Source organism: Mus pahari, chromosome 2 (genome assembly GCF_900095145.1).
Source record: "Mus pahari chromosome 2, PAHARI_EIJ_v1.1, whole genome shotgun sequence".
NCBI lineage: Eukaryota > Metazoa > Chordata > Mammalia > Rodentia > Muridae > Mus > Mus pahari.
The window spans coordinates 19975279-19996418 of NC_034591.1; the positions used below are offsets into that span (position 1 = coordinate 19975279).

The 21140-nt window shown below is 36.2% G+C and overlaps 1 protein-coding gene across 12 annotated transcripts in view; it reads right to left on the reverse strand.

Moving 5' to 3' along the window:
- Kmt2c (lysine methyltransferase 2C) overlaps positions 1 to 21140 on the reverse strand; it is a 230490-nt gene that overhangs the window by 87424 nt on the left and 121926 nt on the right. For all 12 annotated transcript variants that reach the window (XM_029534858.1, XM_029534865.1, XM_029534861.1 and 9 more), the window contains exons 10-18: positions 16562 to 16731; positions 15748 to 15899; positions 15171 to 15284; positions 14310 to 14384; positions 12386 to 13089; positions 5609 to 5728; positions 3258 to 3374; positions 561 to 662; positions 281 to 385 (exon numbers count right to left, since the gene is read on the reverse strand). In XM_029534858.1, the coding sequence (XP_029390718.1) occupies positions 281 to 385; positions 561 to 662; positions 3258 to 3374; positions 5609 to 5728; positions 12386 to 13089; positions 14310 to 14384; positions 15171 to 15284; positions 15748 to 15899; positions 16562 to 16731 (1659 nt within the window). The remainder of the gene's footprint in view (positions 1 to 280; positions 386 to 560; positions 663 to 3257; positions 3375 to 5608; positions 5729 to 12385; positions 13090 to 14309; positions 14385 to 15170; positions 15285 to 15747; positions 15900 to 16561; positions 16732 to 21140) is intronic.

Below are 21140 nucleotides of genomic sequence, written 5' to 3' on the forward strand. Positions count from 1 at the left end.
GAAAAAGAAAAAGAAAAAGAAAAAGAAAAAGAAAAAGAAAAAGAAAAAGAAAAAGAAAAAGAAAAAGAAAAAGAAAAAGAAAAAGAAAAAGAAAAAGAGAACTTCTACAAGTTATCCGCTGACTTCCAAATATCCACATACATGCGAATGTTCAGGGACACACAAACATGCATGCACACATAGATATACATATACATGCATATACAAAGGCACACATGCACATAAGTAAATAAATTCTTTATTAAAAATACTCGAACTCATTTAATCTAAACACATTTACCTTAATACTGACGCAGTATGGATGGTAACACTGACCACACTGTGAACAGGCAAGTAATCTTCCTTCTGCCCCTTGGCCGAAACTGCCACAAACTACACACATATCCTGAAAATTAATAACATGTAAAGCTATTTTAAATTGCAGATGATGCTAAGATTACACAGATTTTAAAAATATATTCTTAATTAACATAGTATTATAGTCTAACTGGATGATATCTAGGCAGATGGTATAGAATAAAATGGAGAAGAATTGAAAAACAGGAAATTTAAGTTCAAACCTGATGCAAAGTGAACTTGTCACTACTAGAAAACAAAACAACTGTATTGTGCATAGAGTTTTCTTCTTCATCTTTATTTGATGAAATATCTGCAGCAGACACCTACAAAAAGCAAAAACACCAAACATCAAGCTTGTTACTTACTTGTAGTACTTACCTTTAAGTACTAACTTAACTGAAAATTCTTATCCAAATACAGATTTTGTCCATGTTTAGACTAACAATTCTACATAGCATTAATTGAGAAATAATTAGACATGGTGATGCATATCAATAATTATTGCACTAAGAATCCGGAGGCAGGACGATTACCTTGAGGCTAGCCTGATTACACAGCAAGTCCCTGTCTCTAAAAATTAAGTCATGATCTTTTTTTTTTAATTCACATAGTGATTACTTTGGATGTGCAAGTGCCAAAGATACGATCAAATAAGAACCTTAAAGTCTGTCTTCAGTAATAATTATACAGAAATTCTAATCATGAAACTATAAATTTATAGTATATGTAAATATATGCATATCACTTTTAGTGCCACTTGAGAACAGCAATGTGATTAGTTGAAACTAGAATATACTATAATACACATAGGAGTAATCAAAGACTCAGTACCAGACTCAAAAGAATATAAAAATAGCTAGTTATCAATCTTATATACATTATATGAGGATATGGTAATGATTCAAATATAGGAGTCATGAGGCACATTAAAATTAACTTTCTTAGTTCACTATCAGTTTTTAAATGTACCGCCCAGGGAGCTTTAAATTGCATATGTGTTTCCTACTCACTGCTACTAAATGGCACGACTTTAGAACATTATTATCATTAGTTTATCAAAATGTCAGTATTAGTAGGACAATTACCAACCAGGGGTGCTCATTTCTGAATTTAAATATATTTCACCAAATCAACTAGGCAGGCACCATGCCCACATCAAAGCTCTGATTTAGACAGAGCAATAGGGAGCCAGGAGGCCAATACTAAAATATGATCCTCTTCCCTTAAAAACCTAGAACCTACACTGAACATGCTATAGTCAAGGCCAAAACATATATAATAAAATACTTTTATTGGGGAATGGCTAACTTTTTTTTTTTTTTCAATTTTTTGTTTTTTCGAGACAGGGTTTCTCTGCATAGCCCTGGCTGTTTTGGAACTCACTTTGTAGACCAGGCTGGCCTCGAACTCAGAAATCCTCCTGCCTCTGCCTCCCGAGTGCTGGGATTAAAGGCGTGCGCCACCACGCCCAGCTGAGTACATACTATTCTTACAAGGACATGAATTTAATTCTCAACAGCCATGTCAAATGCTCACAACCACTTGTAACTCCAGTTCCAGAATATATGATGTCACATTCTGAATTCCAAGTGCACCAGGCACACACATACAAAAAGAAAAATATGTATAGAATAACCAAGATACAGTCCACAGAACTCAAAAAGCTCAACAAGCTGAAGTGCCCAAGTAAGGACACCTCAGTCCCACTTGGGAGAGTAAAGAAAGCAATCACAAGCAGGGAGGGAGGGACCTGGGAAGAAAAGTGGACAGGTGGTGGGGGGGGGGAGGGAGAGGGAAACCTGATCTGGTATTGGGTAAGGGAAAAGGACTGAAGCTCTGAGGACCAGCAGAAAGAATGGAAATAGGCAACTTCAGGAAATAGAGGACTTCGGGGGGCATCCCCCAGAATGCACCAGAGACATGGGAGGTGAGAGACTCCCAGGACTCAAAGAAAGGAAACTTAGATGAAACATAGAGCACACCTCCAGCAGGAAGACAGGACATCAAGTGAGGGATGGGGTTGCCATCCCAGTCATATCTCTGACCCATAACTGTTCCTGTCTGAAAGAACTACAGGGATGGAAATGGAGAGGAAGCTGAGGAAAGGAAAGTCCAGCGACAGACCAAAGTGGGATCCAGCTCAAGGGGAGGTCCCAAGGCCTGACACTATTACTGAGGTTATGGAGAACTCACAAAAAGGGATCTATTGTGTCTGCCCTCCAAAAGACCCAACAAGCAGCTAAAAGAGTCAGAGGCAGATATTTGCACCCAACCTATGGACAGAAGCTGAGAAGGGCGATCCTGTAGGAGGACCAGCTATCTTAATTAATCTGGAACCCCGTTATCCCTCAAATACTGGACCACCAAACAGACAGCATATGCCAGCTGTTATGAGGCCCCCAACACACATACAATAGAGGACTGCTGGGTGTGTGTTCATTCAGAGATGATGCACCTAACCCTCAAGAGACTGGAGGCCCCAGGGAGTTTAGAGGTCAAGTGGGGTGGGGGGTGGGAGCATCCATGTGGGGAGGAAGCGTAGGGGTGTGGGGTGGGAAATGGAATATGGAGTGTAAGAAATAAATTAAAAATAAAATTTAAAAAAAGAAAAATATTCATATACATGAAAATGAAATAAATACATTTAAAAAAGAATCCAATAATAGTATATTTTTAATAAAAAAAGAAAATACACTAAAAATTCACTCTTGTAGAGGGTTGACATGTAAAAAGATATCAAAGAAGAAAGAGAAGGAAGATAAATCAGAAAATAAAATAAATCACATTTTATCAAGCAGAGACGTAGTAAGATGTAAAGGGATGAGACTATTCCTGGGACTCTTAGGAAGGAAACAACTTGTTACAAATGACAGTATCACCGTTAATTGCTACTGGAATAATAAGAGCAAAAGTCTCACCCCAGGTAATACAACAGCTCCAATTCCACTCTTTAGTTTAGACCTGCCTCTGCCACCTCGTCCTGACAGCCCAGCACCACGAGGTCTCCGCTTTCCCGGAAATCCAGACCCTCGGCCCTGCATAACAGATACAGAAGTCAACAGTTCATAAAAGCCCAAAAGAACATTTAAATCCAGATATAATCAAAGAAATAAAGCATTTAAGTATTACACAAATATTTACCTTTCTATATAATTAGATGATACATACTAATAGAGCAGACTTACTATTTCTATCTTATATATGTATCCATAATTTAGAAACAAACTACTTAACGCTTTAGAATCAGTGTTACCTCTATCATCCTGAGTGCTTCCTATCAGCAGGCCTTTGCAATATTTTTGACTCCCTTACATCTTTATTCTAGGTGTTTAGAGTAACTATCCTTATACAGACATCTCTACATGTACAGACTCTCTTCAGTACAAAGTGGGTATCAAGAAAAACTATATTCTAGGAGAGGAGAGTCATAGGAACATTTACTGAGCTCTTAATAAGCATTGATTTGAGTAATATATCTTCTCAACAAACCCTCAGGGTACCTCCACTTTAAGGATAACTGTTCTGAGGGTAAAAAGTGTAAGTGACTTCTTAAGGTCCTCAGTTAGCAAGTGGCCCACCATCCTTGGTTTTTATTCTTTATTCTGAAAAATTACAAGGTAGCAAAGTTTATTTTTACTTCTGTAAAGTGGTATTCTTCATATCATGAAAATGTGATCAGTAGTCATTATTATTCAATTGCTCTCACATGAACTGAACATATCTAATTCATTTAAATATAGTATTTAAAAGTATTTGAAGATCTTAATAAAACTGGCATAATGGCAAAATAATAAGCCTTTAAAATAATGTTTGATATGGTAATAATTTATCTATATCTTCACTAACATAAGAAAAAAGTCATTCAGGAAAATCTGTTAAAATTCCTGAGATCTTAAGCTGTAGGCACCAACCAATATTGGTCATATTCAGAATTATATATTACTGACTGGAAAAAAACTTGCATCTTAGAAGCATCTTAAAAACTGACTTAGAAGAAGTCAGGAAAAAAATTTTTTTCTTCCTTATAACAGATGAAAAAGTATGCCACCTTTTTACCTGATGGCCTTCATCCATTTCATAAACTGAGCCCACTTCCTACAGAGTAGAACAGGCTCAGGGGTTTATGTTGGGAGACTAAGACATCACAGGAACAAAGGGAAGGAACTTGAGTTTTCCCCTTCAGTTTAATTAAGTGCAAACACCCTTCGGCTCCAAGCTGCCTCTCCTTGTACTCTCATCCTGTTCTTTGGGTCCCTTGAGAGTCCTCAGCTCTGAACAAAGGGTAGACTGGGTAGGACTGCACTGGACAAGTTGCTTTCAATAGGAATACAGGGTGGCTTGTGGCAGGGAGGAGTATGGGGAAGAGTTAAAGCTGTAATTAAAAATTAGGATTACAATAATCTCTTAGTTTATTTCCCCTAACATTCATAGGTACAGACTGAAAGTAAGTGAAAATTGGCAGCATTTGCTACAAAAGCATTTTTTAAAATCATGTGGCACGTGGCTGTAATCCCAGCACTTGGGAGTCTCAGGCAGAAGGATTTAATAGAATTCAAGGCCAGGTTGGGCTACATAATGAAACCAATCTCTAATCAATCATCTAATTAAAATGAATTAACTAAAGTTATGTCACATTACCTTGGATGATTACAGTTATCTGGATAAGAATAAATGTGCCCTTCCAATTTCAATAGAAATTAAGAAAATATACTTTGAAAGTTTTCTGAAACCTTTCACTAGTCTAACTTAAATAGCTCTATTCTAGAAACAACTAAATAGAGAGGATAAGGGAAAAATCACCTCCTTCAGTCAATAAAGTATTTTGACTTTTGAGATGATTATTTTTTGAACTTTTTCTGCTTCAAACCATTTCACACTACTTAACATTAAGAACTAAGAGAGTATCATTAGCTCATGACATGGGAACGCTCTGTGACTATGAGGTGAATGTGCATGTATGTAATCGATTCAACTTCTGATACAATAAATGAGCAAGTCCCAAATTACACCTTACTCTATGTGACAAGAATTTTCTCTTCAAAGAAAATCATTCAGACAAAGAAGCATTAAAAATGTATCTTTAAATGCTACAATTTAACTTCCTCCTCATTAAAATCTTTAAGTGAAAAATGTTATAAAGCATGTTATGAGAGTTAAAAAGTGGCTCTGGAAGCTGAATTTCTAGATTTAAGGTTTAAATTTTAACATCCAATAGAACAAAACAAACCAGAAAGAAATGATACATGAGTGTAAATGCAGTTTTATTTACCACTTTGATGCTCCAAATGGCACTGCCAGAAAGCTGCCTGGGTTTAAAAATTTCCCGGCCTTCTGAAGTGTCTGGGGCCCAGGAAGGCGGGCTCACTGTGTTATGGTTACTCCAAGCCCCCTAGGGTATGGCAGGTGAGAAAATAGATGTATAAAACTCAGCAACATAAAAGATCAAAGCCAGCAACTAAAACATTTTAGGACGGCAAAAGTAAATGCAAACGTATGGAAAATTAGGACAATTTGCTTTAAGTTTGGGAAAATAAACTTATCACCTAAAGTGACTTTAATTCAAATGTTTGCAAGCATAATTTAAATATTTAAGTAGAAAAATCATACAATAAAGTGAAATAAAAATCAAGGTTTATATAGCATGACTCATGAATTATAACTACAGTACAAAAATAAATGTAAAAGTCAGTCACAGTCTAAGAAGTAATACTAGAAGAAACACTCAGGGATTATACTCATCTAACAAGTATGTCTGCACCAAAACAGGGGAAGAGACAACCTTAGAGAGTGTTGTATTCATTAGTATAAACACTCAAACCAGCAGGCTAAAATACACACTCAGATGAGGGCATGGATGTTGGATGATTTTTATTGATGGGAATGATATCTTAAGAGTAAGAATACTCAAGGAATTAGTTTGAATAGTTAAGAGAATTATTAAAGCAAATTGTCCTAATTTGCAAATTAAATGACTAAGACACCTAATATACAAGAACCAATATCTCATAGTTAAAATAAAATGAAGTCATTTTAATTCCAAGTAACCACACTGAGCAATCTCAACTAATCTGATGAAGCTAACTGAAGAGCAAGAACAATGTTTATTCCACCAATGTAATAGTTTAAAGAAAAACAGAAAAAATGTCAAACAACAAAGACCCTATTTTGAATAAAGCAATTTAAGAATCTGTATGATTATTTTACCAGTTAAATGACAAAATCTTAAAACAAGATATATTGTACTTACCATGTGTCTAGAACATTATCAAACTAGTAGTAAGAATACCAGTAATAACAAAAATGCAATCAGCAATTTAAACAACCAAAAATAAGAGCATGACCATCAACTCACAAAGAAGAGACAGTTAACAGTTCATGATGTTTAGAGGGAAAAAAAGTTAAGAAACAGAAAGGAAAAACTAATTGTACTTCTAACTAAAACTAAGCAGCCACAGGTCTTAAGGTCAGCACCATCACCAGCCTCTTTATCTGTGTTTTACTGTGAGTCACTTCCCTAACCACACTTTACCCAAGCTCAGTTAGCAAGGACACAAACTTCTCAGCCTAGCACAGCCAGTCACTCCTGCTCACTGCAGTACTTCACATGGCATCTGTGTCTGCGCCACCATCCCTGCATTAGTCAAGGGGCCCTAGGAGGTCCATGTTGCCCAAAGTTCATTCTCTGTTCTCATTTTCCTCAAGACAGTTGAATTAATCTGGTAGTAGTACACCTCCCCCCATGATTAGATCCCTCCATTTCCTATGCAATGTCTTCCTCATTCACTCCTAAAGCCCTCATATTTCCTAGGAGCTGAAGCCTAAATCCCAAACACTATTTACAGTGAACACTTGAAATATATTGGAAACAGTTCTACATTCATTTTCTAGTTCTAACTTTTTCTAACATCTTCAAGAAAGTATTTAATTTTTTCCCATTTTCTTAATACATCCATCTTGTTAAGAAAAATAAACTTCTATGGAGGTTTGAATGAGAATGGCTCCTGTAGGCCTAGAAACGTATGTCTGAGCACTTGGTTAAAGTGCTTGGGAAGGACTAGGAAATATGACCATGAAGGAGGAGATGTGTCACTGGAGGAGGAGGTGTGTCACTGGGGGATGAGGTTTTCAAAAGATTTGCACCATTCCCAGTCGCTCTAACTCAGTTTGTGGATTAAGATGTAAGCACTCAGCTACTGCCCCAGTGCCATATCTGCCTGACTGCTCTCATGTTCTCAACCATGATGCTCATGGAATCTAACCCATTGAAACTATAAACCTCAAATAAACCCTTTCGTGTATAAATTGGTCATGGTGCCTTCTCAAAACAGGAGGAAAGTAACTAGACAACCTCTAACATGTGTCACATCTAAAATCTCTCCTATAGTTGGTTTGCTAGTCTTCTCAGTTTTATAATGGCATCTAGTCTTCTGGTCAAAAACGTTCTCTGCCCTTCTGATCTGTTTTCTATCGACCCTTCCACTCAAATCATTAGCAAACTCAGAAGAATTGATTTCATTTGTCTCTGGCCATGACACTCCCCTCAGCACTTCCACTGTCAGCATCCAAGTCCTGCCTGCCACTGTCTTGTACACCATCTGCTCTAACAGTCAGGTATTTCTGCTTCCTTCCACCCCGTTAGTCTCAAGACTTTCTCTGCCCAGCAGCTAGATTCACTCTAAGAAATATAAATCTCACCTAACAAGAAACTAACCTATTTTGAACCCTTTGATTGTGGCTCAATTCACTTAAAAGGCAAACCTTTCCAGCTGCTCCCCAACCCCCACACACCATATATATTTTCTCCTTGTCTGTGCATTCTTCCTGCCCTAGCTTCCTTACTGCCCTTCAAACAGACTATACAATCAACAGGCAGGGCCAAACTGACACAGCTACTTCCCCCTTCCAATCCCAAAAACTGGATGGCTGCTTCTAACCCTTCAGGTAAGGCCATGGGTATCTCCTTGTCAGAAGGTCTTCCCCTAGCACCATAAGTGAGCCTGTCTTCCTTACAGGATCTGTAGGCTTCTCTGGTTGTAGCACTGAGATACTATGCACCCTATCATTCTATTTAGCGGTGAAGTATAGGCAAGTTCTAGCTCAGCCTAGTCCTCACTATTTCTACTCCCTTTCACTAAGGATAATTCCTTAATGCACACATTGCATACCTACTACAAATTATCATAAAAAGTTAAAACTTCAAGATAAAAAATAGTGTTAAATTTTTTCATAAATAAGAAATTTTTTTGGTGATTATGTTTTATTCGGCATAATTTAGGTTAGTTTTGGTGCCAAAATTGTATTCCATTTCAAATAGTATTTACATTTCATATAACATGGATGAGTAAATTAAAGAGCTTACAAAACCAAGAAAGTCTGGATGTCAATACAGGAATAATTAGGAAACTACTTGGCTGCTATGAAGAATTCATATAATAAAAGCTTGATAGTTGCCTAATGAATTTTAATAAGTGTATTATCATAGGGCACAAGAAGATAGATTATATTCAATTTTAAAAGGAACTAATGAAAAATCATGTATGTATTTTGACAAAGAAAAAATTACCTAATATGTCTTTAGACCTTAAAACTGAAAATACTGTTATAATTGTCAAAATTCAGCTATACGTCATCCTTTAGATCCCAGCTTTGAAGAATAAGAACTTAACATAAAGCACCGAGAAGAGGTGAACTGCCACTGACAGATATGTGTTTGCCTTCTGCATTATGTTCTGCCTACTGGTATCATCACTGCAACTACCTGGATTGGACTATAAGCACAAGAACTAGTTATGGGGGTTTTTTCCTCTATTTTTGCTCTCTATTGTGTCAAGTGTTCTGTTCAACAACTACTAAGCACTATTTTTCTCTTCCATTATATTTTTGCATGCATGTGGACATAAAATAATTCATCAATAAACATTGCACTGTACGATTAAACATACTAAGCTCATCCAGTTGTCCCAAATCTTGGATTTCCTTACTGCCAAAAAAAAAAAAAAAAAAAACAACAACAACAACAAAAAAAAACCACCTAATCCACAATACAATGCTACTATTAAGCTATCTACAACTAGAATTAAGAACAATATTCCAAATATAAAACATTAAGGAACTGAAAATTGATAAGAACTACATAGAATCCAGCTGCTTTGAAATCCAATAGAGATTATGGATATTATGCAACAAAGATTGAACTGGCTACAAAGAATACAAAAAAATTATAAATATATAATGTAGGTATTACAGAGCTGTATGATAGAATAGGGGGACAATGATAAGTGGAAAGAATATTATGGCCAGCTTTCTATTTAAAGTCAAATCTAATCTCAGCTTTAGGAGGCTGTAAAAGTAAGACAAGAAATACACCAAGTTTGAGGACAGCCTAAGCTCCGAAGTACCTTACCACCTACTTACCTCCAAAAAGGGAAGAAAGCAAAGAAAAGAGAAAAACAAATACAGTAAATCAACACTACTGTCATGTATCTCAACAGATGAACAACCAGAGAGGGCGTGGTACTTCACAGGCAAGTTCACACTTCTCAGTAATAAAAACTGTCAAATGTCTTTTGGTAAACATACTTGCTCACTTATGCAGATGATACTATAACTACACCTTGTCCTTATGACTTATAGCAATCTTTTTACATAAAACACCTGTTCTCTTTCTAAAAACCCAAGGTCAGCCTCAAGTGGTTTTCAGCCTTTGATTCTGCACTGGGAGGGTAGATGGAGAAGGATCTCTCTCTCTGAGTTGGATGCCAGCCTGGTCTACATAGTACACTCCAGACCAGGCAGGGCTATATAGTGAGATCCTATTTCAAAGAAAACAAAGAAAGAACAATAAAGCTAATTCTAATCAGATAAGAAAGTAGACATGATTGTGACTGATAAAGCACTGTTAAGAGTAAGGCCCCCCACTTTAGTATTCAATAGTTTCTGAATACAATTATGGCTCCTTTAGCCAAGATTGAGGGAATAGCTTTAGAACCAGCACAAGGAAACAAAAAGTTTTGTGTTTCTAATTTGCATGTCCCTTCAGCTAGGCATCGCAAAGGGCTTTATACATATACATGCCACACATACACTTTTGAAAAGATGATTTAAGATTACTGTTATTTCAGAATGTATAAACTAAAGCAGACGAGTGGTGGTACATGCCTATAATCCCAGCACTCAGGAAGCAGAAGCAGGACAGGATGATAACCCCAAGCTCAAGGGCAGCTATGGCTATACAGAAAGATCCTGAATCAAGAAGCAATTTAAAAAAGAAAAGAAAAAACAGGCAAAGGACTGTGGGATATGAAAAATGAAACAGGCTGAAAGGTAAACAAAGCAAGGGATTTGAGCAATTAAAACCTTTCCATCCTACTTTCCACAACTTCCTAAAAAGCTTTTCCCAGAGTATTCTGTTCAGCACATTACAAACCAAACAAAGTAGAGGAAAAGAAAGTAAAGCCTCCATCTCTAACTGAGGACTCCACTTCCAAGGTTAAGGTCAAACTTGAGCCTCAAAGGCTGTTTCAGTTAGCCTAGGGGGGAGCCATTACATAATGCTGGAGATTCACATCTGTAATCCCATCACTCTTGAGGCTAGAGTTGGAATAGAAGGAGTTTCAGGCCAACATGGGCAATAGTCAGACTTCCTCCCACAACTGTTTATACTGTTGATAATGCAGTATCTTCACAGGATGCAAAACCATAGGAGCCAATATGAGAAACAGAACTACGTAACTGTTATACAGCTAACTTTACAAAACAACATGAAGATAGGAGGTGGAAGGAAGTGGTTTGTGAAGAGGGAAAAAAAAAAGCCTCATGGGATAATAGAAGCCAAATGTCAAAGAACATATTTAAGACACATACAGACATGGACACACACACACACACAGGGCGGGGGCAAGCACAATGTTCTGAGTTTGATCACTGGCACCCTCTGACCTATATAAACAGATAGAAAGACACACACTAATGTTCACTGAAAACATCTTTCCCATAGAGCAAGAGCTAGTCCCTTTGCCTTTGGTGTAATTTAACTTTAGAAAAAAATACATAGGATTTATTCAGGAGACAAATCAGTAAAAGCAGATTTTTTAATAATGCCTTTGCAGCTCCAAAGTTAACTGTTTAATATTAATATATTACCACTATTGAAAAGTCAAATAATTTCTGGAAGCAATTTAAATTATAAGACTTACAATTCCAAGCAAATACTACAAACTAAACCCATCCCTACTGTTTGATATCAGAAAGCAGCCATTGTGTAGAACAATGATAATTCTAAGCAGAATTATCTTAATTTTAGTAGTCTCACTTTAACGTACTTAAAGAACTGTAATTCACTCCTAAAATATAGAATCTATATTACTTGAAAACAATGACAAAGCCCAACAAAGAAAAGCAGCTTAGAATCCCAGCACAGGGAAGGCTCAGAGTAGGATGATCAATCCACAGGGGGGCTGAGCCTTACAGTAAGAGCTCTGGAAGCACACAGTGTGCAATCAGGTCAGAGTGTCCACCCATCACATTCAAGAGGTGTGTCCCTTACATGCTGTAGAACAGCAGCACATTTTAAGACTGTTTTATCTAAGATTACTGAAGTAAATCCTATCTTGAAAAATAATTTTACAAAAGACTTAGCATTTATATACAGAAACAAACATCAAAATGAGAAACTGTTCAGCATAAAATTTCTATTTGTGAGGTTAATATAATACATATATATAAACAATATATATATTACAGGGAAAGTAAATATTATTACTATGCATAATCTAACACTGTGTTTTTAAAGTTCTAAGATTACTTTGGAACTAAAACCATGTTTTCTATAGATACTATAATCAAATGGATCATATTTTTATACCCTGGAGTTTAATAAATTACATTCTCAGTTAAGATCATATTTTATTTAAATAATTCACTCATTCCAAAACAGAAACATTAAAACTGAGTTCTATAGATGAAAAGTCAACCAAAGCTAAATGTATCCTCCCCATTTTAAATGACCGCTGCAATATCTTTTCTGTCATCATTAACATCACCCTACCTGTTTGGACCGGGGTCTACCAGGAGAAAATTTTCTTTTGGTAATAGCTGGTTTACCCATGCCAATTTTTGGAGTGACCGAAATGTATGTTGTTGGCATGATGCTTCCAGCAGCAGAGTTGAAAGCTGGAGGGTAACCGTGCAGCATGTCACATGAAGGCAAGTCTGAACAAAGTGTGGAGGAAGAAGACACATCGGCCTTGTTCAGGTCAGTTGCTGAAGAGAATGGCGATTCTTCCTCAGCTGGTAACTCTACATATTTGTCTCCTTGGCATGAACTATCTTTGTCACAACTGTCGACAGCAAGAGTCATTTCAAAATCCACGCATCCTGTGGGGAATTCAGAATTTTCCTTCTGTTCCATTTCTTCTTGTACTCTTTCTGTCACCAATGGTTCCTTACAAGATAAGGACCTTTCACTGCGTGGGGACAGTAAGGCTTCTGGGGCAGCAGACTCAGGAGCTGATTCTAGAGGGCTTGGTTCTTTAGATGCCACCTCAGAGTCCTCTGACAGCAGCAGGTCCTCTTGTGGCACAATGGTTTGGAGTGGAAGGACTTCAATGTTTTCTGTCACTTCCATTCTGTCTTCATTTTGATCTTCCTCACAAACATGTCCCCCTTCAGAAAGCATTTCCATTTTCTCAGTATCAACCTCATGAACAATCTCATTTGCCAAATCAGGATTCATTTTATTGTCAGATGATTCTACAAAATTTACAATATGGGTGACATTAACAAACATGCAAATTGCAAAATGTCAAATCATAAACATGATTATCTGGTTAAACTACAACTTTAAAGGTATTCAAGAAACAAAACTACTGAAGTAATTAAAGCAAAAATTCCAAATGATTTGTGAATTAAAATAAATTGTGGGCCTTTTAAGAACATGGCTTCATAAGATCCTTAAACTAAGTAATTTCTGGTTAAAAACAAAACAAAAGAAAGAGAAGAGACTCAACTAATACATCTCTATCACACCCATATGACACATTTATAGTTTAAGCACCTACAGACTAAAAATTATGCATGGAATGTTAAACTTTTTAAATCTAGTTAAAAAAAAAAATCAACAATACTAAGTGAAGTGCCAGACTTTGAAAAGGGAAACTACATTAGAACATAAAGATAATATCTAGGCACAGTTGTGACACAGCTTCTGGCTTCTGATAGGTTTTCTAGCCACACTAGGGATCCCTTTGATTATTACCTACATACGTTAACCTAGCCAAGACACATCCTGGATTATAAATACTTGTTTATCCTCATTATCACTATCTTAAATACTAATTTTGACTAATCTATTAATATGTCAAACACTGAAATATGTATGACTGGTAAACTTTAAATCAGAGTTCTAATTTATTAAAGTTGGTTGTGGTGTCACATGTCTGTAATCTAGCACTTGGGAGACAAAAACAAGCAAATATCTAAGAGTTCAAAACCAACCTGACTTACATAGTAAGCTCTAGGGCAGCCGAGGCTACAGAGTGAACCCTGTCTCAAAACACAAACAAATGAACAAAATTTAGCCTGGTCTTACACAGGAGAAAGGTTAGAGGTCTCAATAGGCATGAGGCTCAAGTGGCTGTACAGTGAAGAACTACTGAAAAAGAGACATTTATTTAAAACGCCATTGAAGCTGTATCAACAAAGACACTAAATTCTTCATTTATTATTTTGAAATCAATGATTAAAATTAATATATGGTCTGATACCTAAATGAAACCTTACTTTCCATTCCTGCTCTAATGACAGGCTATGAATGAAGATGAAAGAAAAACTTCAAGTAATAGATCTGTTATACTAAATGTCCAGATCATGTCTTCTTAGACAACCTATTCACTGTCACTCTAGCTGAAAAAAATTACTTGGTAACTATCTTATAATCCAATTAAATTGGACAATCTGAACATATAGCTTACCAGAAGTAATGAGACCAACTGTGTCAGGGTTTTCTAGTAGATTACTTTTCTGGGGCTCTTCAGTGTACACTTGAACTGTTAGCAATAAACAACATATTACGGAACCTTTAAGTAAGAAGTCAACATTTCTCTAACACCTCTGTCTCTATAGTAACTGAACGAGTTTTACTATAAAATGCCAATTTCCAAAACAAGCACAAAACATACTTATTATATTAGTCACTTTTACACTAAGATACAATTAGAAGTCTGTTTATGTACTACAGATCTGATATAACTTATTTTATTGAGTTAAATCTATATAATGTATAAATTTCAATTTGACATTAAACATCTTGAAAAACTCCAAGACTTTATGTATTCATTCAAATTATGTAATGTAATACAAAACTTCATCTACAAAAGAAAAAATTTAGAACACCTCATAATTTAATAAGCAATTTCCTCAAATATAAGAGTTTACTAATTATACAAGTTCAGTAAAGCTATTATCAATACTGTAAAAACTTAGTTGAAACATCTTTAAAATACCCTCAATAGCACTACTGAGATAACTTGATATAATAAAATTTCCATTATCTCTGCAAGAAATACTCATAATCTGTAATAAATTTATTCACAATTATAAGAATAGATTGCTTTTTAATGAAAATTACTTGGTCCCTAAACGAAGTTCATATTTATTAACCAGATTAGATTACAACTGAACTATAAATATGGATATGCCAAAGGTGATTGCTTTGTCTAAGCATCTCCTCTGTACTACTGAATCACATCCCCAGGCCTTAAAATGCTCCTCTTTAAACAATTTCCAAGAAGATATTTGCACACTACCTATTTTCTTCAAAACTATAGTCTTACCATCTGGAACAATTCCAGGTCTGGACTGTTGATCACCAACATCTTTATTTACTGTCTGCTCCAGAAATACCACTTCATCTTCAGGACCTTCAATTTCCATTCCACTGGCATAATCTTAACAAAAAATAATTCATTCTTTCTACATCAGCAGAAGTTTTTTTTACTTCTTCTGATAAATTATCAGCAGCAATGCAGATTTGCCTTTGTTAATCACAAGCATATTTACGGTTTCAAATGTGGATATTATAAAGCATTACAAGTTTGAGTGTGTGAATATTTTTAAAAAAGCTTCACAGGCTTTTGATGTGACTACTACATTATGATCCAAGCACTTGCAGGCTAATGTGGGAGGTGAATGAGTTCAAGGTTAATATGGACTACACAGTGAGACTGTTTCAAATACAAAAGACAAAGGAGGAAGAAGAGTTTTGTGAAATTGAAAATACAATGGGATTTGATACAAAAACTTCCTTCATTATAAATTAAGTAAACTAATCAACATATTGCTTTAAAAAGTATACACACACGTACACACACACACTTTTTATTTTTTTTTTAATTTTTTTATTTATTTTACCTGTAGGTAGTTCAGGCATCTCCACTTCATTCCCTGGATGTAAGGGATCTATCTCAGCTCCTAAGTGTTTACAATACATGCAGATATAGTCTTCTTTAAGCTGAGAATCCAATTCCTGATCAGTTGGTTTGTCACATTCTAAGTGAACCCATCTGCAGTGATAAGTATATTTAAATAAAAGCCTCTAATTTAAAGCCAAATTAGTACCTGGGGAAAGTGAAGTCAATTGCTTAAAAAAAAAAAAAAAAAAAAAAAAGAGAATGGTTAAGATGAGATTAAAGATGAGAAAAAGATGGTTATATGGGTTAGAAAACACCAAAGGATTTCAAAAAGAAGATGACACTTATGGACATAATTACAATGTCATTGACATATTTTTCCTTCCTTATTTTTAAACTACCTTCCCTTGAATTTTTCTCCCAGTACCCATTTCCAATCTTGCCTGTTCTTATCTTTTGCCTATCTGCTTCTTTATGTCTATCAGATTCATTAAAATTAACAATAATAATTTGCTGGGTATTGTGAAGCATGCCTTTAATCCCAACACTTGGGAGGCAAAGGATGGAAGAACTCTGAAAGTATGAGCCCAGCTTGGTCTAAACAGCAATATCTAGGCCACAGTGAATCTCTATCCCCACCCCCACACACACACCGCACCCCCCAAAAAAGGTGTATTTCTAACCTACAACAGCACTCTAGAAAAGGGGCTGCATGAATGACAAAAGGCTAGAAGCTTAACAACACAGTAGAGGAAATGTTCACAAGGAGCAAAGAATCAACAAAGCAATTGAATGGAGCAGCTGTGCCTTCTTACCTCTTACACATATTACAGTGGAGCATATCTTTCTGTAATTCTGGATGGTAACACTTTCCACAAAAAGGACATAAATTATCCTGCTGTTGATAACAAGTGTCACATATCAAACAGTTGTGGTGCCACTGAATACTAGATCGTGTGCCACATTCTATACAGATTCTGCAATTCTAGACCAAAAAAAGTAAAAACAAAAAAAAGATATACATTTGTAATTGCAGCGCTGATGTAAATCTTTTGGAAATGAACAAAATATTTGTAGATTATTCATTACTTGTCACATCAATTTACTTTTGAAAAAGCAATTTGTCTTGAATGGTGACTCACCTCATACAAACTGCACTGAAACCTTGAGAAAGTTTTAAATAGAGATGAAAGATTCCCAGGAAAGCAAACACGGAAGAAAGAAACCACAAAAATAACAAGCCACATTTCAAGGATAAAATATAATCCAGAAACAAGGTGGCAGTCAGCAGGGCAGGCTGACTTTCCCTCTCCCTGAAGTCAGCAACTGCCAATAGCTCTTCGGCTAACATGGGAGGGACTTCATTACAGCTCCTCTACATGCTGGGCTTTTTGTCTGGCTTAATGTTGTGCAGGTCTTGTGCATGCTGTAACAACTGCTGTTAGTTCATATATACTCTGCTGTATGTGGAAAACCTTGTAGCTGACTCTTAAAATCGTAATTTACCCCTCTTCACAGGCTTGGGAGAAGAGGGTGTAACATAAAGCTTATTGGGAAAACCTGGACTATAAAGAAAAAACTAGGCCACAGCTAAGGCACTGCTGGTTCAAAGAACAGAGCATACTTCTGCATGCTAGACCCAGAATAAAAATCAGAAAGAAGCCAGACTCTATTTTAGTCACCAGATTCAGGTGACCACAGGGGAAAAAAAATACACGGAAAGCTGAGAAACTGAAAGCTAAGTGTGGCAGATTCACTGGAGCTGACTGAAAGCCAGTGAAAAGCATATATCCAAGAACTTATGAAGACTCCACTGCCTTAAGAAAGAGGACACAAAGCTGAATGTATAAGGAAGTAGAGAGGATCCAGAAGGAATTGGACAAGTGGAGGAAATGTGATTGTAATACATTGTATGAAATTCTCAAAGAATTTTAACAGAGGAGAGGGGAGAGACCAGGGAGTAATTTCAGCAAGACATGGCTCCTTATCTTACCTCTGTGCATGGCAAAATGCTGCGGCTATACTATTTCATTTATTCCATGTTAGCTTTGGAACTAAAACAGTAAGGACTACACAATGAGATTGTCTCAAAGTAAATCTTTTGCATGGCCAAAAGAACTATTACAAGTCAAAAGACAAACTGACAAACTAATAAAGACATGTACATCAAACAACACATGATAATAGTCTGTATTTCTTTAAGAACTCTTAAAGTGCCAAAACACTTACTAACAGACCAAGTACAGAGGAAAAAGTTGACTCTTGAAGATGAACAAATAATTTAAGAAATGATCATGTTCACTCAGAGATGAAGACTGAAAGAACATGGAGAACTCATCTTCTACCATGTGAGGCAAACATGTAATATCTGCATAAGAAGACCCTCCTGGCACAGATGCTACAGCGGCTCTCTCAGTGTTGCCACTGCAAAATGCACACATCAAAACTAGACACACATAATCCACAGGTAGTAATTCTACTTCTAAAACTTTATGTGGCAATTTCTCTCAATAATTCAGGCATCTACATGTTCACAAAGTTACATACTTCTGGAGCATTTGTATTATGAAATACTGGAAACCTCTTGACTAACAAAGCACAAGAAACTGGTCAAATAAACTGCAGCATAAAAATACAGCATAGTGTGCTTTTTAAAAACAGTCTCTGAATTGATATAATTTCTATGATAAAAAACTACAAAGAACTGATTGAAGAATTTCCAATGTTTTTACATAAAAGGGGCATATGCAAGCAATGTCTATAATGTGATTTTAGTGTAAAAAGAAGAAGTAAGAAAACACAAATGAAGGTTAAGCCTAGAAAACAATGATGTCAGCTACTTACAAGAGATTAGGAGAACCAAGGAACAAGTCCTAAGAAGAAAGTAGTGACAGTTCTCTCAGTAGACATTGGGTAAAAGTTTGGACTTTTGGAAAGAATGTTAAAATTTTAAATCTGAAAGAAAAGGGGAATAAAACCCAAACAACTCATTTTTATTGAAACACTAAATGAAAGCTTGTATGATCTTGAATTCAGAGTTCTTACCATGACAGAAAATCTTTGCAAAAGCAAAAAAAAAAAACAAGATGAATCAGAAAGACATACAAGAGCAGTACTCCCCGCTGCATGTACATGTGAGTAAATACTCATGATCATGTAAATATATGCACACATGTCCCTTCCTAACTTCATCTCCTCAAAGGCTTAGAAGGCGAACACCTTCAAGAAGTAAGGAAAACACTTAGAACTCATTGTCCCATTTATGCTGCATAGAGAAGAGGAACAATTCCAGGTCAGGGGCAGCAAAGATTTAAGAGGCGTTTAGAACATCTTGTTAAAATCCAAACAAGAGGACTGGATACAGAGATATATCAGACAGTTTGAAGAATCAACCCTAGTACAGTTTGAACCAAACAAAAAACAAAAAACAAATAAAATATATATCATCAAAAGTAAGTATTCATGAATTAATCTCTGAAAAATTTTTTTATTTGTTGTCATGTTTATAACATGCATGAGTGCATATGTTTATATGTGTTTATCAGCATGCATGTGTACAGGCTAGAAGACATCCTGCAAGAGTCAGTCCACTCTTACTAGGTTAAGCTGATCAGGCTTGGCAGTTAGCTTCTTCATCCTCCAAGGCATCTATCTTATCAGCCTTCATGAATAAGTAATTTTAATATCTGAAAAAGACAGTCCTGATTATGACAAAAATGAGGAGAGCTGGTCAATGAATGAGAAGGAGAAAGGCTATGCTCCCAACAGGCTTCTAAAAACCTAGGAAAAAAACATTGAGGAAAAGCAAAATATTCATATGGTCTTAAAGGTATTTCCGCTCCTACTATTGGGTTATTAGATATAAAAATAACATAAAGGATGGAGGATGCTAACCAGGCAATTTCTATAGAGACTGAGATGCATAAGTGCATCCTGATACTCCAGCAATCTAAACACAAGGAAATAACAAAGACAAAATGAAGACATTTCTATGTTGCAGATGGGAGGGTCAGGGAGAAGGGCCAAGGGTCAAAAGACAGGGCTTCAGAAGAAATCTTCAGAGTAAAGGAAGCAAACAAAAGAGATCCAATAAGCAAGTAGAATCTCTAATATCAATGGAACCTGGAACCTACTTGCGAAAGGAGGGTATTTATGTGACATGAATTCATGCAGTAGAAATAAAATAGAGGATAAAACAGATAAACAACTATACTGACATAAGTTTTTGGAGTCAGAGAAATACTGTTTGTGTAAAAATATTCATTTAGGGGACAACATGCCCAGCAAGAATATTCTTATATACTGAAATATCCAAATCTGAAAGGGCATTATGTAGGTAGCTTAACTGTCAAAAGCTGAAACGAGCAGAATGTAGTTCCTTTGCAGAAATCAATCAAATGGTAAAAGAAAGGTATAGACAGAATCAGATAATCAGAGAGACTTTTTTTTCTCAAAAATGTTAACAGCTGAACCCTGGTTGATGGTCAAAGTCAGCATGACACTGCCAACATGTCATTTAAAATAATTATCAAGTAACTTTTTAAAGAAATGTATAATATATAAGCAGAAAATTCTTACATTTCAAAACAACAGGGAAAGAAACGCATCTAAATACTGGCATACAGCAGACTAGAGGAATGCCTTGCTCTGTTCCAGTAGGATGCACCTCGTCTAGATTAAGAACCCCCTAAAAGGAACAGCCACTTCCCTTGGTGAGGCCATACACAATGAACCTTCTCATGTTAAACGCATGAACAGATTATATTAAAAACTATAGAGAATGTTTTTTAAAAATAGTATCATGAGTTGCTCATCTTTCAAATAGCTCAGAGAATAAACCTCCCAAGAAAAACTGTGACACACAATGAAGGTGCGTATTGTAGTAACAGAGTGCTTTCTGGTATGTGTAAATCTCCCAGATTCAATCCACAACAATTAATAAAAACATGACAGCCAAATTATTATTAGCTTTTTTCTTAAAAGAACCTATACTGCTGGGAAGTGGTTGTACACACCTCTGATCTCAGCACTCAGAGGCACAGGCAGGCAGATCTCAGTGAGTTTGAGGCCAGCCTGGTCTATAGAGCAAGTTCAAGGACAGACAGGGCTACACAGAGAAACCCTGTCCCAGATCCCTATATATCCAGTGGGTACACTCAGCAACCTAAGTAACTGTCATGCTAGATGAGGATGGCAGAATATGATAGGGCTCAAAAGAGAGAGAGAGAGAGAGAGAGAGAGAGAGAGAGAGAGAGAGAGAGAGAGAGAGAGAGAGAGAGAGAGAGAGAAAGAGATACAGAGAAAATTTACTAAGATAATGAAAACAACAAAGAAGATAATGTTTAATAGCAAGAAACATGCCCGGCAGTGGTGGAGCACGCCTTTAATCCCAGC